This window comes from Diadema antillarum, unplaced genomic scaffold, assembly GCF_040938485.1.
Source record: "Diadema antillarum isolate AM-2024a unplaced genomic scaffold, OU_Dant_1.0 scf00000029, whole genome shotgun sequence".
In the NCBI taxonomy this organism is placed as follows: Eukaryota; Metazoa; Echinodermata; class Echinoidea; order Diadematoida; family Diadematidae; genus Diadema; species Diadema antillarum.
The window spans coordinates 2,195,207-2,217,641 of NW_027270918.1; the positions used below are offsets into that span (position 1 = coordinate 2,195,207).

The following is a 22,435-nucleotide window of genomic DNA, read 5'->3' on the forward strand; positions in this document are numbered from 1 at the left end:
ACCCTCTTGTTTGCAGTGAATATAGGTGTGCCTTGCAATATGCATACCCATAGGTTTGAATACATTTGTACATTGGCCTATTGAAGTGCATTGTAGTGAGTGACAGTCAAAGATAATAAAGGAGAACTAAGGAAGTCCTTCCACACATGAGGCCCATAACTTCCTTGATGACCTTGACAAGGGAAAGGGGGGGGGGGGGGGTCTTCCAAGCAATATTGATAATGCCAGTGCCTGGCTGAGGTGTGATGCCAAGCAGACTTACCACCTTCCTGCATTACCGTTAGCTTCATGTAGTCTACTGTCTAGTAGCCTCCAGACTGTATTCTTTGATTACATGGGGCTCGTACAGCGTTAGTCCACTTGTTATCACTTACATGGGCTTGTGCAAAATGGATGTGTGATTGCCTTGAAATCTTTTCATTTATTATTTTTGTTATGAAGCCTTAGTCACACAAACTGATTTCTTCAGCTGATTAATATTTCATGATCATTTGATATTGCTATACTTTTAAAATGCATGTACAAGTACCAGTGAATATCAAAAGTTCAGACCATAACACACCATTGTCTCACTTTCCCCTTGCCATTTTATGCCTTAGAGCTAGTCCTGATAATTAGCTTGCATGGATACTTCGGTGTGTTTTTACACTAGACCAATTCAAAGAAAATGTGTGATAATGCATTATAGGCCCTATAACTTTATTTGCTGTGAAATCAGGAAGATGATATTAAAGGGATCGTATAGTTTTGGTTGAGACTTAACTTCAGGTTTTTATAATTTTTTGGTGAGATAGTGAGAAACCTCTTATGAAATATGAAAGAGCATGTAATTCCATAAGGATTTCAACGTTTATTTGATGACAATTGATTTTGAAATGGCTGAGATATCAAAAACGAGAGTGATCGTAATAAAGTGTGAGACCCACATTTTATTATGATCATTTTGTTTTACTTTGTTTTTGGATGTTTCAGCTATTCCAAACATGATTTTTATCAAATAAACTTTGAATTCTTCTTAAATGATATGCTCTGTACTATTTCATAAGTGTTTTCTTGGTATCTCGAAAAAAGTTAAAGCCCAATTTCCATCCCCACCAATACTGTACCATCCCTTTAATATTGAAAAGAAAATATGCAAAAGAGATGGTACAAAAGCAGGCATTGACCTTGGAGTGAACATATGACTAGGCCTTTGTACCAAATTTGTGTCAGCCTTGGAGCAAGACTAATCTGGTAGAAAATTTAGAAAGGTCAAGAGCCAGGACTCAGTGAACAGGAAAAATGATAGGCTGGCACAGGGCGGGGTAATCTATTCCAAATGATGATCATAACAGAAGGGAAGGACCACTTATGATATTTGCTCGTATGCTATCAGCACCAACAGCTTATGAATATTATTCTTAATGATTGCAGACCCTATTCACAAACTTTTATTGAAGTTTGTTTTAAGAGTGCTTGTGAAGTACTTTGTACGTACCTCTCAGATTGCAGCATATTTAGCCCATTGAAGTTCGCCATACATGTACATGAGCACTGCATCATGTTTCAGTCAAAATATGTTACATTCACTTATCCACACAGTGTGGGTATCCTTGTATCTTCCATGGCAATAGTGTGGTTAGAGGACTCTACACACATGTGTACCTTGTCAATTGTATGCCGTAATTTAGGGATGAGAACTTGTGGTGCATTTTTTGCACAATACCTTATTGCTCCTTAAAGGTAGGGAATCCCATTTGCATGCCTTAAATGAAGAGTTGTATAAAAACAGTGGTATGTTGAAGAGAGTATCATTTTAGAAACTCCCATAAAGTATTGAAAGTGGAAGGTAACATTTAGTACATTTTTATTGACCGTTAGATTTTGAATTGAATTTTTTTCGGGGCTCACCGTAAATTCCAGTACATTACTAGGCTAGCTTTGCAGACCCATGCACTGCATGTGTGTCCATCATGTATATTTTGTAAAGAAAGTTCATCAAAACTTACAAACATTTCTATATACATTCTTGCCACGCACTCTATATGTTATTACATCAGCTTTTATACTTTTAGATTTGTGTTTATAAATAAAAAAATATAGAAGACTACAACAAAAAGGCTTAAGTGTGGCTGACACACAGAACTACTGAGTAGTTGAGTTTTGTGCATTATTCAAATTGTAGATAACTGTTGACTTCCAAATTTCTCAGCAGTGGCCTAAACAAGTCCCCTGAGGTTCATATTTAATGTTTTGCTGCATTTTGGGAGGTCTGTAAAAGGTATCCCCTACCTTTAAGAAAGCATGTGTGATCCATATAGGCCTAACTGCTATCATTTCTTTTGTATTTCTGTGATAAAAATTAAGAATGAAATATGCAGCTGTAGTTCCTGTTTACTGCATGAATTTGTCAGTGAGCCATGTTTTCAATCACAGAAAAAAAATCAAAATAACTATCATTAGGCTTCTGTTTTGACTGTAGGCAATTATTGTGAAAGGGTCTGCATGTAGAGACTAATGCTTTTAAATATGACCTTAGTGTGAATACAAGAGAGGTCAAGCTAATCATGTGGGTAGATTGACAGATCTACTACAAGGGTAGGATAGTATTACCAAACGATGCATATGAACACAAGAGGGTTGCTATTAAAAACAAGATTTATGATATACAGGATGATAGGTCACCCAAAGCCATTTCTAGTGGTTAATATCATTGTGCAAATTGTATATTATAAAAAAACCGTTTTTTTTTTTTAATCACAGTACCATCATTTCACAGGTCAACAGACTGTGCTTTATAGCAGTGTATATATTATGACAATATATGTCTGAATGTTTGGACTATCAAGGAATCATCCATTACATTTATGATAACTTTATCAAAATTGTGTCCCAGTGGCAGACCTATTGTGTGCCTGAGTGATAGACATATTGCGTTCTTAATAATCCGTGGCTTCAATCTGTCAGTGATATCGCTAAAGTACCTACCAGTAATATGTCTCTACCACCACCCATGCTAAGAGATATATGAATTCTTAGAAGAAAAAAAAAAACCTGTCTGGGAGCAGGAATGTAAAACAATATAAATCACATAGTACACATCTAGGTCCTATAGATAGAAACAAATGAAACACTATATACCGAGAAGTGTAGGCGTATAAGCCACATATGGCTTCATTATTTCTGCAGGAAAGTGTCATAAGCAGTGATGTACAGTGAAATTTCCTCAGAACAAGCCATTACATTTGAGAATATTGACACTGTGTTTTTATCAGAAGCAACTTATGTACACGTACCTTGTGTAGTCCACACAAGGATCAAGGAATTTCTGTAAACCCAGACACACATTTTTCCTCATGCTCATTTACGTGTATGATGAGTCTGCATGTATAAAGGTGGGTACATGTACAAACGAAGTAAAGGAATATGAAGTTGCACACAACCGAAAATGAAAAGAATGAAGCACCACCCCCTCCCCCCCCCCCCACACACATTTTGGTCTAGGGTTGAAATGACAAGGCCATTGGTCATAGTGCAGAAACATTGCAATGGCCAGTTGGTGGGAGCCATGTGAAGGAGCACTTGTGAACAAGATGCTTATGGGCAGTGTATTAATATACCCTCCCCTTTAGCCATGGTGCCCCACAGACCCAATGACCAAACATAGTGAAGGCTGCTCAGCAGGGAGAGGTTTCCCTAGGTCACTCCCCTGCTGACTTTTTAAAGGGACACAGAACTTCCTGCCAGCTGTTTGGCTTAATTCAGCTCTGTAGCTTTCTCACAACAGGGAGAGTGGAACCAGAAGCTGCTGACTGTCCCAGCTACACAGTAGTACACATTTGTAACCCTGGGTGCAGCAGTGCTGATTAGAATATGATGTGGGGAATTCATCAGAAACTTTGAGATGGAAATCAATCGAAATGTATCGAATCATGTCAAATTTATGGCCCCACAGGCGTGTACATCTCTTTCTGTTTCATATTACTGGCAAAAAGATGAAAGTCTGGAGTCACCACGAGTATCTTTATACTTATTGGTGGATTTGTTTTGGCATATCAACATATTTGTCATCGGTTTGCATAACCATATAGAGGCCTATACACAAGGATAGGTGTAGTAGATATTTTGGATCCCCCCCCCCCCCAGTCGTTACAAGTTACTGTATAGGCCTAAGTGGTTTCTTTCGCGGTGGTTTTATTTTCACGATTTTCACGCTTTGAGATTGAACCGCGAATTTAACATCACGCGAAAATGTTTTGAACTCGTGGGTTGTTACAACGCTATCATTACCGACCGCGAATTTAAACACACGCGAAAAAGTCGGCACCAATGGAAACCGCGAAAATTTATGTACTTGGAGAAACCACTTTTACAGTAGGCCCTACAGCCTACAGTACTGCTTCATTACAGAAATTGCCAGAGTTGTGAAAACCTGGAAGTGTACAGTGTAGTACACATGTGCTGTCAACATTTCATCCTTTGTGTATTTGTATATTGTTGTATGGGGAAAGCAATAATGCAATCACACTTGACACTTAAAGACAGCAATTGCCAATGAAGAATATTTAGTTCAGTACTTTTGATGTCCAAAGTGTAATTTGGTATTATTACCTAGGCCTATAGTGTATAATATGCAGTATTTTTGGCCACCTTTTTCGTGTACTCTGAATTGTAGGACAGTGTGCATTAATCACAAGTATGTAGCAAGCCGTTAGGAGTGACGACTTCATATTGCTTCCTTGGTTTCCTATACCAAGTTTTGTCCTTTTTGGTGTGCAGAGGGTTAAGTTGGAAGGGGAAGTCTTGCGCGAATGCAGAAGCTCTGATTTTTAAATTGCCTCCATTTTCTCAATTGCCTCACTCCGAATCGATGGTGCGCTCTGCATTCCTAACCCCCTCCCCTCACACAAGGGTTGGCTATTTCTTCTTTTTTTTTAAAGTGAGCTTTATCGTGCGTGCCGGCAATTGAAAGCCACAGCCGACGTGAATAGCCTCCCCGTCGTGGGGGTTTGGCCAGATTTAAAAGGCACAGCACAAGGCAAATTGGACGATTTGAGTCACCCAGTCATAGTGCGGTCATGCAAGAGTAACCCAACGTGACAGAGTTTGCATACAAATGAAAAAAAGTAAAGAAGTGTTTGCTGTGATGTACTGGAAGACCTGTAGTAAAGGGGGCCTCCTCCTAGATATAGGGATCCACACTTAGGGTTGAGCCAAATTTTACTCAATAACACAGGGCAAAGAGAGTTGAGCGGTCATACACCAGTAATTATGTGTTAATTGTTAGATTTTAAACTAAAGCAGCATTGGAATAAAGTGCAATTGAGGTGTGAAGTGTGTTAAATACCTCCTGAAGATACTTAGAAGTGCTGTATTATTGCACTTGCCCATCTTTGTTGTGGGTTGAGTAGACATAGGAGGGTTAGTGGTCAATGGGTCATAATATACTACCCCTCACTTCTAGAGTCAGAAAGACACGTTTTAAAAGGCACAGTTAATGGAACAGTTTAACCAGCTTTTTACCTTATGAACGTGCTGCTGCTGTTCATATGGTTGATGTGCCTAGGCACTGCCATGCGTGAAAATGTTCTGTGAATTTCCATTGCATGTTTGACCAGTTGTGTCTTTACATCAAACGAACTTCACTCAGCATTCAGCGAATAGCGGTGCTGCGCAACGACGATGACTTCCTGCATTGCACTTTAAGTCTGCTGCTTCGACGAAAAAGCCAAAATTAGTGCTTGGTAAGGAGGCAGAGAAATAAAGCAAGATGAAGCATTCTGAAAGCGAAAGCAAGTGTCATCGTGAGCCCTTTTCATTCTGCCTTGTCAATGTCAGACCAGGAAAGATGTGAGGTAGAGAGGGAGAGAGAGTGTGTGCGCACGGTTTTGACATTAAAGGACAAGTCCACCTTCATAAACATGTGGACTGAGTGAATGCAGCAATATTAGTAGAACACATCAGTGAAAGTTTGGGGAAAATCGGACAATCTACTAATATTGCTGCATTCACTCAACCCACATGTCTATGAAGGTGAACTTGTCCTTTAATGTACAAATGTGTAACAATGGTGCAGATCACTCGAAATTCAGAATAGAATAGGACAAGTATCAAACTTGGGGCACTCTACCAGCCACTCTCGCATGTCAGTTGTTTAAGACCTGGATGTAGCGCTGCATCGGTCATGTGAATACATCATAACCAGAATGATTGTTGTTGTTGTTTTTTTTCCTTCAAGTTGGGCGAATGATTCCGCTTCCTGTATTTCTGAAGATGATCAGTCAGACAGTAGTCACAAGTTTGTCTGATTAATCAATTGGGATGAATAGGTAAATGAATGAATGAATTTGATAAAAACAAATGAGTTACCGCGTGAAACAGCAAGAAAGTATCTGTATGAATATAGTGGGACTGTAACATTACGCTGCAGTGGTATCCTCTGTTTGTTACACACGGAGGCAGTCATTCTGGCGGTAACATAAGATGTGAAATCAAGTAGAACAAGCTACCTGCATTCCTCTTTCTATTCTGCAAGAGAATTTCAGTCTATTCGTGTGTCGTGGCCCATCTAGCGTGAGAACTATTGTGCTGATTTAAATAGCAACAGAACCAGAAGAGAAACAAAAAGCAGCCTTTAATCCTTTGCCACCAGAAAAAAATTCTATCGGTATTTAGTGTGTGAACTGTGATATCGTGCACATAAAGAAATGATTACATTTGTTGCATTGATATCGTGTTTGAAGTACATTGCAATTGTGGAATTTCTCAGTTTCTGTGAAAAAAAAGAAGAAAAAATGTTTGAGGGCCATTAGGTTATGGCTAAGAGGGGGATTTAATGTACAATGTATGCAGAGTAACAATAGATAGTGAGATAATCACACAAGTTTACAAATGATATTGATGGGATATAAAAAACTTTGCTACTGACTTTTACCTATGATAAAGATACCTCAGATCTCTTGTCCTCAATACTGACGAGTGCTGTATCCCCAACCAATTGTAGCTACTGTACTTGTGTTATACTGAGAGAATTTGGAAACAAGAATGTTACAACTGCTCTGATTGGCTGTAGTATAGCAGGGGTAATAAGATGTGTATACATTGTTGTACACGTGAACTGGAAATTTTTTCTTTACCAGGTCTCCTCCCCAGAGAGCTATATGTAACATTGTCTGTAACTCTGTCAAGAGCGCTACAATGTACATGTATACTTAGGTGAGCTATGGCACTGTAAGGGTTTCGTATAGAGTAATGGGGGGGGGGGGGGGGGAGGCAAAAAACGCACATTGCATTTGCCATAGTTCTGTTTTCCATGTATTTGTAATATGTAGTGTATGCTACTAAAAGACAGTCATTGTTGGGGGGGGGGGGGGGACAGAGAAGCCTTACCCATGAAGCAATAACTGGGGATTGTATGCAAACAAACATGCCATATTTATTTGTTTGACATGTTTATTTACCGTGGCCTTGGAGCTTTTGATGTTTTTTGTGTTCAGGAGAAGCAAATACATGTACTGCAGCACAAAAGGGATTGTGGTCTGTGAATCAGCAACATGCACTTGGTGTTGCCTTCTCCCTGTCCGGATACAATGCAGAGGGGTGATTGAACTTTTCATGTACTGTGACAGTATGTGAGTGGTTTATGGATGCTCAGAACAAAGTCACCAGTAGAGCCTGGTTATGATATTAGTATCCACTTCCTGATGAATGTCAGACAGTTGTCAGTTATTTTCTAAGTTTAAAGGGATGGTATAGTTTTGGTGGAGATGGAGATTCAGCTTTTAACTTTTTGCAAGATAATCAGAAATCACTTATGAAATATTAAAGAGCATACAATTCTAATAGGAATTCCAAGTGTATTTGCTGAAAATTTGTTTTGAAATGACTGAGATATCCAAAAACAAAGTAAGACAAAGCAATCCTGATAAAAGGTGGGTCCTCTTATTTCATTTAGAATCTCTTAGTTTTTATATCTCAGCCATTTCAAAACCAATTTTCAGGAAATAAACTTTGAATTCCTATTAGAATTGTATGGCTTTTTAATATTTCATAAGAGGTCTCGCATTGTCTAAAAAAAAAAAGTTGTAAACCTGAAGTCCATCCCAACCAAAACTTTACCATCCCTTTAAAGGGACTGTACAGTACTGGTTGAGATGAGAATTCAGGTTTATAACACTTTTTGGTGAGATAATGAGAAACTGCTTATGAAATATGGAGGAGCGTGTAATTTCAAGAAGGATTCATCATTCATTTGATGAAAATTGGCTTTGCAATGGCTGAGATATCCAAAAAAGCAATCCTAATAAAATTGACAGGCCACAACTGTTATTAGGATCTCTTTGTTTCTCCTTGTTTTTAGATATCTCAGTCATTTCAAAACCGATTTTCATCAAATAAACTTCTGATTCCCCTTTAAATAGAATTGTATGCTCTTAAACATTTTATAGAGTGGTTTCTAAAGTGTCTGGTAATATGTTACAAACTGAATCCTCACCGAAACCAGTACTGTACAGTCCCTTTAAATCTGTGAGTGCTCTAATTCCCCTTCTCTATAAAGTAGGCCTGCATAGCTCTGAATCGGATGACACTGGCTGAAGGTAAAAAAAGAAAAGAAAAAGAAATGAACATAAATGAAGATGTTTTGTGACATACTCAGTGTACAAAAGAATGTGATGCTTTCTGCAGGAGGAATATTAAAATTTATGATGGCACTCACCTCGTGTCCACATAAATTGACATAAGTCATGGATTTGCCATTATTTTCCCTTGGTGTCCTACAGCACTGACATTGAACTTGACTTTTTTTTAGCGGAGAATTGCTGGCAGTGTAATTCTTATGAAACTTGTCTATAGATGGGTCAAGGTCCAACGGCAGTTTTGACATGACTAATACTGTGACTGGTTAAAGAAATGGTATAGTATTGGTAGAGATGAGGATAGGGCTTTTAACTTTTTGCGAGATACAAAGAAACCACCTATGAAATGGTACAGAGCATACCATTCTAAGGGGAATTCAAAGTTTATGTGATGAAAGTCGGTTCTGGAATGGCCAAGACATCCTGAAACAAAGTATTGAAAACAGAGTGATCGTAATAAAAGGTGGATCCCACCTTTTATTAGGATTGCTCTGTTTTGGATATCTCAGCCATTTCAGAACCAATTTTCATCTAATAAATGTTGAATTCCTCTTGGAATTACATGCTCTTTCATATTTTATAAGAGGTTTATCACTAGAAAATATTTCTCACCAAAAACTGTTAGAAACCTGAAGTTTGGTCTCAACCAAAACTATACGATCCCTTTAACCCTACTTTCTGCGCTTCTTTTCCTCTGTCGTCTCGTGTCCTGGTCATAGTACACATACCCGCCTTTCCACGCTGGGTGCACATTGCGTCTCAGTGGCATGTCAGTTTGTGAAGAAGATGCAGTTATGCTGAATGATTAATGTTAGTCTCCTGCAGTGTCACTAGGCAACAGATGAGTTGTACTCAGTAGATGATATGCATTCTGGCCTGGGATAGGTACGTCCTAGTATATTCTGTATTTTACATAGTTTTCAAGTTTGTTTATTTCTCCATTCATGGCAGATTTGTTAGGTTTTAGAGAGAAAGAAATAAGACATGACTGATGAAGTTGGTATTCTTTCTTTTCTTTATTTGTGAACCAAAAAAGGAAATAGAGAAAGAAATTGGCTTATGATTAAAAGCAGCACTGCTATAGTACATCTACTTTTTTTTCTTTTTGGAACAAACAGTCAGCATGCATAAAATAACTGAAGATGAGAGAAATGAAGACAAAACGCAAAACATTACTCTGTGAAAGAGAAACACAACTCAGCCAGGACCCTTCTCCCTTCTTTCCTGAATCGGTACTGGTTTCAAAAGACATACCAGTAGGTACTTATTTAGAGGTAGACTCTGAACTTACAATGCATAATAAGAACACTTAATAACAGTGGTAGTTTAGCCCGGGCCATTCAGCAATATGACAGACTTCTTCGCCTCCATCTCTTTAGTTTCATCCCTGCTCATCACAGAGAAACAAACTGAGCGTGCAGGTTTCTTGGGTAATTCATGATTCTTTCTGATGTCAGCTTTGCTAGTCATTCCTCCCCCCCCCCCCAACATTTTTCTTCCCCTCTGCTGTTCGTGATTGATGAGCTGTAGACAGGGCTGAAGTTGGCCCCTGGGAGCTGAACGGGGTCTCACGACACCATTCAAGATTGAAATTCTGGCAAAAACAGCAAGATGATGTTTCATTATACAGAGGAGATGATGAACGAGAGCTTACATTCCGTACATTGATGTACTTTGTTTTCTTGAGTGTGTGTGTGTGTGTGTGTGTGTGTGTGTGTTTATCACAAGTGCAGTCTTAGTTTTCTTTTGTGATTCTGTATAATTTTGTCAGTGCTTTTCTATTCACAGAAGCTCATTTTGATTTTTTGTTTTCTGTATGACATGTGGATGGTATTCTCTTCACAATTTTAGTTTCTATATTGAGTAGGAGTTTGTGTTTGCTTTGCACTTGTGACTTCAAAACAGCAATATCACAGAAGTCGTGTACCTTGGGTGAAATTGCAGGCCAAAAACAAAACAAAACAAACATGCCCTCTGAATTTAGGATGGTCTGAATAGTGATGCAGGCTTTGGTTGTGGAGGTTGATCTATTTCAGAAATTTTCTAACTTGGCGGACTGATATGTATTATGATGTTTAAATGCATGAGAAGAACAATCAAGCATAACTTAACACAATACAATGGGAGAATTACACTGATTTTTTAAAGATACATAATGTCACAGTGTTTTGCTGAAATTCAATGTTTGCCCAACTTTTCCTCTACTCTATGTGAAACAAAATGCAATATAGTCATAACTGCTTTTATCAGGATCAGGAAAATTCAAGTGAATTGTATAAATGTGCTAGAATGTTGATATTGCCAAGAAGATTGTTGTTGTTATTCAATGATATAGAAGGCAAGATTAACTGTCATTTCTGCATGGTATGCTGCATAAACTTGAGATATGATTGATATGACACTTAACTGCCTTGCTTGTTGTTGCATTCATTCATCCATTCTAGGTGTGCAGATAGACTGGTCTGACCACATGGTATGGTGGGAAGAGAAAAAGGTGTGGCTGAAGAAGACAAGGCTAACCCTGAACAACTACGGGGTTCAGGCGGGCGCCAAACTCCACTTCACACCTTGCCACAAGACGCTAAGAGTGCAACTGCCTGACATGCAGCTCATCGACCTCCGAGTTAACTTTTCCAAGAACATCGTGTACGCTGTGCAAGAAATATGTTCCGAATTACGTAAGTCGCCAGTCTGTTACAAACGCCGTTTTGACTGAATAGAGTGAAACTGTCGCTCATGTAGTAGTTGGAGGGGACTCAGAGGAGAGTGTCTCTTTGAGCAATTATTTTTCGTTACCAATATATTCGAAAGCTTTACTGTCCTCGCAGAATACATGTTACATACTATCAAAGTGTTCGGTTGAAAACAGTGTAATTTACGATGGCGATGATTTTTACCGACTTATGTTTCAACCATGAAAGATATATATGTGTTTGCTATGTTCCAAAGTGGAAGGAGTGATAGATATTGAATACACACAAATGTTGGAAGAAAATACCTAAAGAAAAGAAAGTGAATTCTAGCTGGTATGACAGTTTGGGTCTATTCTATTCAATTGTCTCAATGTAGGTGTACCTCACTCGGAAGAAATGTCGCTCCTCCGTAAGCCAGAGAAGGGCTTCAAGCGCAACGGTAAGAACCGGGGCAGCGGCAGGAAGAAGAAGGACAGAGACCGAGACTCGATGGCCTCCAGCAACAGCAACGAGGCCGCGTCGATAGGGAGCTTGGACGGCATCGGCCCGTCCACGCCCACGCGGCGGCCGTCGCCGGGCAACTACCGGACACCGATGGGAGAGAACGGGAACCCAGCCTACAGCTCTGGATCCAACTACTCCGGGAGCATAGAGAACCTGAACACGTCGCTGGTGATCAGCCCGCAGAAGCCCAGCCGGGAGGCCCTCGAGGGCTTGATCAGACCCTCCTCGTACAAAGACAAGGCTGCCATCAATGCTGGGTAAGCTTTAAACCACATTTGAAGTTATATCATGCATAGAAGTTGGAATCACAGATAATCAGTGGCAACATACACTGTAGTCTGGGCCTCAGTGTTGCAGAGTTAAGTTGAGTGCAACGGACATCATTATGAGATTTCAGTTCATTTACCGACTGGAAACAGTCTGCTTGCTTGCATCCATGAGACTGCCAGTGTTAAACATTATTGCATATAATTCTGTAATTTCGGTTTCAGGAGCAAGAAACAAGGAGACTGTCATGGTGGGATGTAAGGTAGCAAAGTTGGGTATTATAATCAAAATAGCTTCTTCACCCTTTCAACACCAGGGACTTTGGACAATGTATACAATGTTCTGTGTTATTCCATATCAAGCAGGTCTCAAAGCAAACAAAGGGTTAAAGTTGCTTATGTCAGAGTAGAACAAGCCATTGGGTTGACACTCTGTTGCATTTTGCAAGTATGAGTGTGAAGTGAGCGACAAACGTAGCGTGCAGGATGGCTCCTGGTACCCCATGGTTTGCTGGTGCCCTCTGAGGGTATACATATCAAACCAAAAGTCAACATATTCCCTCCCCTCTGCCCATCCCCAGCACCAGCTCTTAAGTCCGTCTGGTGACAGATCTTGTGAAAGAAATTTACTTTGACAGTCGCTGGGGAGTATGGATTATGGATCAGGTCAAGTCAAGGGGTAATCCCCCTGGCTCTATGCTTCAAAATTCACACCCAGTGTCTCGGTTTCGTTTCACATTTTGGAACACCATATTTCCCAAAATTTGCAGTCAGTATATTTCCCTTTCTCGCTTTTTCCTGCAATAACATATACCCTTATACAAATATGCACACACAATTGTTTTGTTGTTGTTCCTTTTTCTCATCTTCAGAACTTTGAATCATGCTTATCTTGGGGTGTGACGAAAATGAACAGGGAGTACAATCCCTGCAACTCGAGTGTGTCATTAGCTATATACAAAAACAGCAATGACACAGTTGTTTCAAAATTTAGAAATGGGGTACCCCAGGGATATACATGTATATGGTAGACTTTTTGAATTGTAGGCACCTATTTCAAATACCTAGAAGGGAGATGTTGCGTGTGTTTGTTTATCAATCAAATGTTGAAACAAAAAAAGTCTTGATAATCATCTGACCATCATGTACCCTTGCATTTGTGAACTGCTTCAATTTTTCCTATACTTTAATGTTATTATTATTTCGTTTAGAAGAGAATGCTGGCAAGGTACAAGAGATTATTTGAAGAAGTGAACTAGCTTGTAAATAACAATAAAGAAAAATACAAGTATATAAATGGTGGATGTAGCAGGTGCTCCACAACTTAGAGTGTTAGCAGGTTGCACCATAAAAACATTGTGCGCGAACATAAGTGCGCAAGGCACAAAATCACTCACGTCCTAGAGGGTGAAGGTTGGTGATGATAAACTACATTGTGTATGTTTATTGAAAGATGTTCTCAAGGGATGCTATATTTCATATTCTTCAAACTGCATATTTACCAGTGGACCTGAGGGCCAAATTCAATGAGTGCTGTTTAAAATGATTTGTCTCAGCAATGATTGATAAGGTGTGCTTAAAATAAGGTCATTATATACGTTATTAAACCCTTTCAATGCAAAGCAATTGTAGCCATACAGAATTCATGTAATATACACATGACCTTGCATCTGGCTTATTTTGGGTTTAGCTTGTAAAGACTTAGGGTTTTCCCTTAGGGATTGTACATGAAAACTAGACTCTGAAAATGCCTTCTGGGCATGTACCATCCCTTGAGACAAACCTATGAGGCTTGCTTCAAGAAAATTTGATCATAACCTGTCGAGCTCCTTTTCCAATTTTTTTTTCCATACCGCCACCCGTCTCTCACCTCGGCAAGCGAGTCTGATTTGGAGTCTGAGGTTTGCTACCTCAAAGCTGCCGAAAAAACCCATTGAGGCTCGTGTGTCAAGGGGGATGAAGTGATTGTGGGAATGTTGTTGAACATTTTGTTCATCATGCAGCGATCAGGCCTCTGCAGTAGCTCCTACAACAAACAGTGGAGACTTGGAAGGCAAAGTGTGTTGCACCCTCTCTGTACCAGCCAAATTTCCTTCTTCTTCTCCTTCTCCTCCTCCTCCTCCTCCTCCTTCTTCTGCTTTTTCTTCTTTTTGCCAGTTTATGTCTATCAATACCATTGGTTATGTAATGTCAGTGGCAGCTTGTGAAACAGTGATCCTGAGATAGTTAAGCAGGAGGACGTAATGTCTAAGCAGATATTGGCTGTTGTTGTTGGTGGTGGTTTTTTGTTTCTCACATTGATGCTTGTATTACATTTCTGGGTTTTTTTTTATCTCTTTCTCTCTTTTTTCCTTTGTCAACCTGCTCTGTGATATACAATGTTAGGACACGGTTGTATGTATTGTTTCTCTTCCTCATATCTATTGTATGAATTGAAGGGGTCGGTGCAATATAGTGCTAACCCACACTTTTGTCAAAATTGAGTTAAATGCATTTTCATAATCCTTATCCTTCACTCTAACCTCCATGAAAATATCATATTTGAATTCAACCAATAAGATGGTAAAAAATGCATGCATTCATGTTTTATCAATGTATTATGTATGGACTTTCCAAATATTCAATAGCGATTATCTCAAAATGACCATTGTGTGGATTAGCACTATATCGCACCGACCCCTTCAATTGTAAGCTCGATACACGACACAGGAAATTAAGTTTCAGGAGGGATGCCCCCAAGTTGACAATATCGATTCGAGATGCTGGTCGTATAAAAGGCACTTTTTGCTGCTTCTGTGTCTGCTCTAGAATACATGTCAACTCAGCAGGAGTGGTTTCAGGACTAAATGCACAGAAGACGAAGACAGTCTTTTAGCTGGGTGGACATTCATTGATCCAAGTGGTGTCTGAAGTTTCTAGGAGAGATTTGGACAAGTGCCCTGTATCTTGTTTCCACGGAAACTATGCATCAGGACGGGGAAGTTACCCAAGTGCTACATAAGTAACACACAAGAAAAACAAAGTATTGATTGAGTTAGTGTGTTGGTAAACCAAAGAATTTGTTGTTCCTATAATCTTAACAGTCTTCCACCATATATTTGAGTAACTTATCCAACAGTCAATGAGACAGACCAGACTGTATTTCATGTGGAGAGTTCATGACTCATAGATCTTGGTCTTTCTTGTACATTTCTTGCAGGGACTAGGCTTTCATCACTCGTTACAGAATCAACTACACAGTAGTAAACATAACAAATATCGATGATAATGATAACAATAATGCTGGTAATGATTGATAATGGTGATAATAACATGAATAGTATCAATGATTGGAAAAGAATAATGATGATTATCATATTCATTCATTAATTGATAACTTTAATGTCATCACTCCCATTACAATTGACTTTAAAGCTATCACTCATTCCTCTCTTTGTATTCCTTCATGATGACGTGTGCTCGTGTTGCACATCACTTGGCTTGCTCCCAATTCTGAAGCCACCTTAGCAGCAGCAGTAAGAGCTTTGGGGTGGGGGTCAAACACAACAGACCAATTCCCCATGTCTGTGACCTTTGACCGTGCTTGACATCTCCAGACAGATTATGGGAAACGTTTGTTAGTATGTGACAAAATTGATGAGCCATCTGTACATTACTCTTCAGAAATGCTATGTTTCCAATTTTCTGCCCAAACTCCCATGAAATTATGTCTTAATTTCCCAAGAGACAAAGAAAAAAAAAGAGATGGAACTTTGGCAGAAAAAAAAAAACAGATGAGGAAGGAAAAAAAATCAAATGTACAGATCACTGGCTCCATTTTGTGTTGATAGATTCTACTGATGATGTTAATACTGTACTTCAGTTTCCTGAGAGTTTGCAGTAGCGTGCAAGTGTATCCCTTCATTCTGTGATGTTCCTTTCCCCCGAAGCTTCATCCCATTTCGTCTACCAAAATGGCATTGCGTGACCTCACGCTCTGCTCTGGGTCACATTAGTGGTCTGGTTGTGTTTATGTACCCCTGGGCTGGCCTTAACAGTCTTCTTTAATTGATAGTGACTCTCTCTGAAGGAGCCAGTTAGCCTATGGGTGGGTAAACAGGACCCGTGATGAGTGTGAGGTGAATGCCAGCGTGCCAGAGGAGCTTCTGGAGAGAAGCTTTGATGGAACAATTGGAAGAAAAGTTTGAAAAGTCAAGTGCATTGCTTGACAGTCAATAGCCTTGATTTAGTGGGTGGTATTTGTGGTAAGATAGCTCCCTGTGCTGTGTCTCTAACACATTTGAGCATGAGCTCGCCAACCAACTTCTTTCTATGTGGTTAGGCAGGGCTGGACACTAACTTTTTTGTTTGGTGGTCCCATCGGGCCACCAAAATCCTCAATTTCAAATTTTTGGTGGCCCGAGAGAAAAATTTGGTGGCCCCGAAAAAAAACAATAAAAAACATTAAAAGTCCTGTTTTTTTCAATGAGTCAAATATCTAAGTTTTATCCAGTCATAGTAAGAATTGGAAGTTGGACATACATCTACTCATAAATAAACCTCAACAAACTCGCAACACTCACTCTCAGGCACTCATTCAGTCCTTTTCATCCATCCTTTAAACAAATATAACTGCTAATTTCCGGCGCAAAAAGTTACGAATTAATTGATGTACTTTTCAAAAAAATTTGGTGGCCCGAGGCGGGCCACCAAATTTGCCCTTTTTATGCCTCCGCCACGAAGTGGTGCCGGAGGCATTATGTTTTCGGGTTGTCCGTCCGTCCGTCCGTCCGTCCGTCCGTCCGTCCGTCCGTCTTTCCGTCCGTCCGTCCTTCCGTCCGTCCGTAATGAATTTTGTGGACAGGGTAACTACCAAAACCTTTTGAGGTATCCTAATGAAACTTGGCATGTATGTGTATTAGGGGGTGAAGTTGTGCCTATCAACTTTTGGGTGCACATGCTCAAGGTCAAAGGTCAAAAGGTCAAGGTCAAATGCTTAAAATTTTACTATTTCCCCCATATCTATGCAATGCCTGAAGATATTTTCTTGAAACTTAGTGTATACATGTACTACCCAATTAAGATTCTCTGGTGAAAGTTTGGGGTCATGAGGTCAAAAGGTCAGAGGTCAAAAGGTCAAGCAAAATGTTAAAATTTCACTTTTTTCTCTGTATCTTGGAAATTGTTCAAGGTATCTTCATGGAACATAGTATATATGCATCTACTGACTGGCAGTGGTTATCTAGGGAATTTAGGGTTCATGGGGTCAAAGGTCAGGGGTCAAAGGTCAAGGGCAATACTTCAAAATTTTACTATTTTCCTTATATTTATGCAATGCCAGCAGGATTTTTTTTTTAAACTCAATGTATGCATGTATAACCCAATAGAGATTCTCTGGGATTTTTTTTGTTGCCAAGAACGTCAAAGGTCAAAAGGTCAAAGATCAAGTGAAAGTGCTGAACTTACTTCTTTCTCCATATCTCGGAAGTGGCTCAAGTTATCTTGAAACCTAGTACATGCTGAATTTATGTATGTTCTGCCTGACAGTGATTCTCTTATAAATCAAAGGCCAGATGAAAATGATAACAATTTACTGTTCAATACAGAAATTGCGCTTTTTCTCCATACCTTGAAAATTACTCAGTGCATAAACTTATGAAATGGTCAATGTCAAGTTAAAGTTCTTAAATCCCCAAATACATGCTCTCCTATTCATCCAATTAAACATAGGTCAAGGAAGGTAAACATTCAATACATTTGTGACAATCATGTCATTTTAATATTTTGCCAATTTTGTGAAAATGTAATCACACATTGTCCACATGTACTATAGACCTATTAGGAGAATCATGCATTATGGCGGAGGCATACCAGTCGCCATAGCGACATTTCTAGTTTAAAATTTGGTGGCCCGACTTTCAATTTTGGTGGCCCTGGGCCACCGGGCCACCGTTAGTGTCGAGCCCTGGGTTAGGGTTTAGAGGGTGTTCCTCTTAACTCTCAACCAATTTGCTCAAAAGTGCCTCTGCAAAGATTTCTGGCAAATTTTTTTACATAGTGCATGTGATAATACACAGACCAGTGGCGACGCAACTGAGTCAATGTAGTCAAAAGAGTACAGGATGGCAGCCAAATTTGAAAATCATGTAATTATGAAATGTTTGCAAGAAGCTCACTGCTACTTGAACGTTTACTTGTTTACCTTCATATGTGACATTCAGATACAGTATAAAGCAAACTAGTAATGACATCCATGTAATATTGTAAATGTGATGAGTGCTGCTGTAATGATGCACAGACTTTTAAGAACCAGTGTACAATTGCTTACCCCTACAGTTTTTGTCCGTATGGATTCTATAGATATAACATTAAACTGCCTTTAATAGAAATCCAGAGCATATAGACGTACTGCAATGCTAAGACATACAATTGTATCATACCTAGTGTGTGTTCATATAGTCAGTTTCATGTGTATGTGTAGGCCTACATCATGTACACGTATTTAGAGTGTAGGGCCTATAGACCTGGATAGCATGAATAATGATAATAATAAATACAAATGGGTTTGCTTTGAATGAAGTTGAATGATTCAGACTTGAAATAGCTTCTATGCAAGTGAGCTTCTTTTATCAATTTCTATTGCTCTAAATCCTCTGGGACAGATTCTTTTGTTGTTATTGTTGTTGTTTTATTTGGTTCGAGGCCTGCAGTAATGCGTCCCCTGTGTCGGGCTCTTGGAGAGGTAATTAATGAAGCCCTACTACACCTACACAGTCCCCATTCCAGAGGCGTACGGCTCATTTGTCAAGCCATGGCTCATTGCAAGAGTCGGGGGTCATATTTAGCCAGAGATTATTAGCCGAAAGCGATTCCCTCCCTTCCCTTCCCCCCCCCCCCCCACCATCTCTGCATTTCCTCTTTCTACGGTGTTCGTGATGATTATTATAAAAACAGACCCATTCTCATGTGTGAAGACCTTCAGAACTGATTGGATTTGGATGAACCGTCTCCGCTTCTACATACTGTGCAGTGATTATATGCCTTCAGTATAAAAACGCAGGTTTCGCAGCATTCACCGCATAAAAGAGAGCAATGTCTTGTGAGGGGGATGAACAGCACAAATGGAAAGGAACAATAGATTCATGAATACAAACTGTAAGAAAGGCACAGATAAAAGCGGTTTATTTTGATGCCCATGCAGAGTGGACATGTTTTTCTATACTTGTGTGCTCTGTGTCATGAAGTATGACAGTTAGCAAAGTGGCTGATATCTAGGTCAATGCATTAGAGCACTTATACTCGGATACATCATGACAAACCCGCCACAAACATTTCTTAGCCGTTGCATGTGATGTGCTTTTCGAAGTTTTATCTTTAGAGAATAAAAAGGCAACTGTACGTACATCTACATTTGTACATGCATACTGATCCTTTCTGCATATCTTTCTTTCCAATTATGCATGTTTGATTATCAGCATCAGGGACAAGGCAACACTAGAGAAATCTGTGAAACTAACGCACAATAAACTACCGGTATGCGTAGAATTTGTGAAACGAATACACCTCAACAGAATGACATGTGGAAGTTGATGAATCTTGTTCAAAAGAAAACCACATTACGTTACTTTGAGGGGCTAATGGGGCTTCTCTCTCTTCATTGGTGATGCATGGAGTCACTATAGCGACTCTCTGTCTATGAACGGAGGGAGATACCTACACAAAGTATTACATTGTCTTATCAAAACTATGACAGAGTGATAGATGACGCTGTGTAGATAGCCGCGATAGATGCCATGCCTGTATGGGACCTTTGCCCACTCTGATGGACGGATGGCATATCTTGGCTGTTTCAAATGCTACAAAGATTAAACTAACAGTTATAAGGGTCAGTCTGTTACACCTGGTGCTGGGGGATAGTCTTGTTTCAATGCTGCTACACCCAGATACAAACCAAGATAACAACCATATAAAGTTGTAAGGGATCCTTGAAATGCTGATAGTCTTCAGCTTTTTTTCTTTTTTTTTGTAGCCAGTTGAATCTGGAATATATATCTCCCCCCCCCCCCCCCCCCATTCATATGTTCAGATATACCCTGATATACAAAAAAGCTGAATATATTAACCAGAGAGATAGTAACAGTGACTTGTTTTTGGTATGAGTGAAATGCAAAAATGATCCAGACTGTGTGAGTGAAATGTGACTTCATGTGTTGAAGGGAATTAATTTGATACATACTCAGACAAGTTTTATTATCCCTATGGATAGAAAAAATGGATACGACAAAATGGCAACTGTTTCCACAGATTGCCAATTCTTTAAGATGACAGATTGAATGCCGCTGAAAAGGCAAAGAGTGGTATTTCCCTTTATTTCAGGTGGCATTTGAAGGATTCCTTTCCAATAATCCCTGATTCATAACATTTGTGTTAGATATTACCAGTACCAGATAACTTTTTTCATTGATTTCATTCCCTGATAAAAGTTAAACACATCACTGTGGTGGACATTGCAGCAGGGTAATGCTGACAACTAGTGATTGAGTCGTACCCTTCAAGCATTGGCTGGCTATTATATGATGACCTAATGCATGTGAGATGCAATGTATTTGTTTTTGTTTTCAATCAAAGCGACTTGCCCCAACAATCAATTTGACTACTGTTACAGATGCCGGTGCCACCATTACACAGTTTAGCTGTAGCCACTAAACTGCAGCAGTTTACATGATGCATGTATGATGGTAAATCATCTGTCAGTTTTGCATTCCATCCTTGTCATAAATCACAACTCGTATTCGGCGGGGCAGTCTTGTCAGTGTAGAGTATTATTATATGTATACACACACACATACATACACACACAAGAGGGTGACCTCTGACCTTTTGAACTCCACCTGCCCCACCAGGGAGGAGCTGGAAGCAAAGAGGACTAGATGGGGAAAGATGTGCTCCATTTACACTCCTGCAAAACAGGAGCGATCCCAGCAGGGTAATCTGCGGTAGGAGTCATCTGATGTAGGCCGTGTTCACATACTTTTCATCTTCCTTCATAGATTGCAGAAGTTGTGACCCATGTAAACTTTGCAGTGCAAGATACAGTTGAGGGGTTTGTTAAATACCTGAAAATGGGGAGGGGGGGGGGGGGGGAGATACTCTGCAGAGAATTCTAGCACCTTTCTGAGATGGGTGGGGTCTGCTCTTGGAGGCGGGACACCATGTGAAAGGTGTCGTTTCGCGCTGAGCTTGAAAGGCATTGAAGCTTTATCCTCTCCAACTTTTCTATGGAGCACCTAGTAATTCCAAGGAGGTACAAGGTGACTAGTGCCTCCTCGGTGATACTCCTGTTACACCCAGCGCTAGTGGGACCTCTTGGGGCTTTACTTTCTCACCCACCCCCCCCCCTATTTATTTCAGTCCCATGACGAGCTAACAATTTGTAGCGAAAAGCTCTCAGTTCCTGCAAGTCTCGTTTTCCACACAAGGGGGTAGAAACTTCCCACCATATGTTTTCTTTGTCTGCTTCATATCAGTTGTACATTCAAAAGTAATGTTTAGCATGTTGACAGAAATGCACAGATTGTTGACATGCGTAACTCGGCTGTAGGCCTATAGAGCACATGATTTCCCTTTGTAGGATCCACCACAGAAACATCCTCTGGAGTCCTATCTGGATAGTATACGTTGCTTTTTATGTGTTTAACAAATCTTTTTGATCTTACGGTAACTATTGATTGCATCTCTGAGTTACAAGTGCTGTATCAGACAGTAATACTCTATCAGATTTTTACTGTGGTTCAGAGAAGTAGTGATGAACTCATGTGGTGATAGATATTATTGTCTGAAGGAAACAATGTCAGGTAAATGCATGGCTATTAAATGTAGGAGGAGAAAGTGTAGCAGAAAAGATGACTTAAGAATGTTAGCCAACAAGAAGATGGGTTTATGCAGTCACATGAGATAGTTTATGTTGAAAATGAGGATGGAACTGATGCTTTCTTTGATTCTAGGAATAGAAAAGAGAGGCTTGCCTGTATACTGCCCACAGAATTCATTCATTGACATTAAAGGAGGCCATGTAGCCTCCATCCCCACCACCCAAAAATCCCCCCCCCCCCCTTTGAACCCTGATTGATTCATTCCGCTGATAAAAAAATGGCTGCCAAAAGACAGATGAAACCGAAATATGGGTCTTTTGCTGACCGAAAGCAACAGAAGAGAATGTGAGAGAACGCCTCCCCATTCCCACAAATAAACATTCATGGTGCAGTTTTGTGCACCCTAACGACGTTCTAAAGTGACATTAGGCCCGTTCACACACAAGGGAAAAAGTGCGATTTAAAAATCGATTTTCTTATCGCGATCAAAATTTCGAAATTTTTTC

The 22,435-nt window shown here is 39.8% G+C and overlaps 1 protein-coding gene across 1 annotated transcript in view; it reads left to right on the forward strand.

Moving 5' to 3' along the window:
• LOC139739022 (fermitin family homolog 2-like) overlaps positions 1-22,435 on the forward strand; it is a 110,089-nt gene that overhangs the window by 15,685 nt on the left and 71,969 nt on the right. The window contains exons 3-4 of the mRNA XM_071649638.1: positions 11,060-11,293; positions 11,685-12,069. Coding sequence (XP_071505739.1) covers positions 11,060-11,293; positions 11,685-12,069 — 619 coding nt within the window. The remainder of the gene's footprint in view (positions 1-11,059; positions 11,294-11,684; positions 12,070-22,435) is intronic.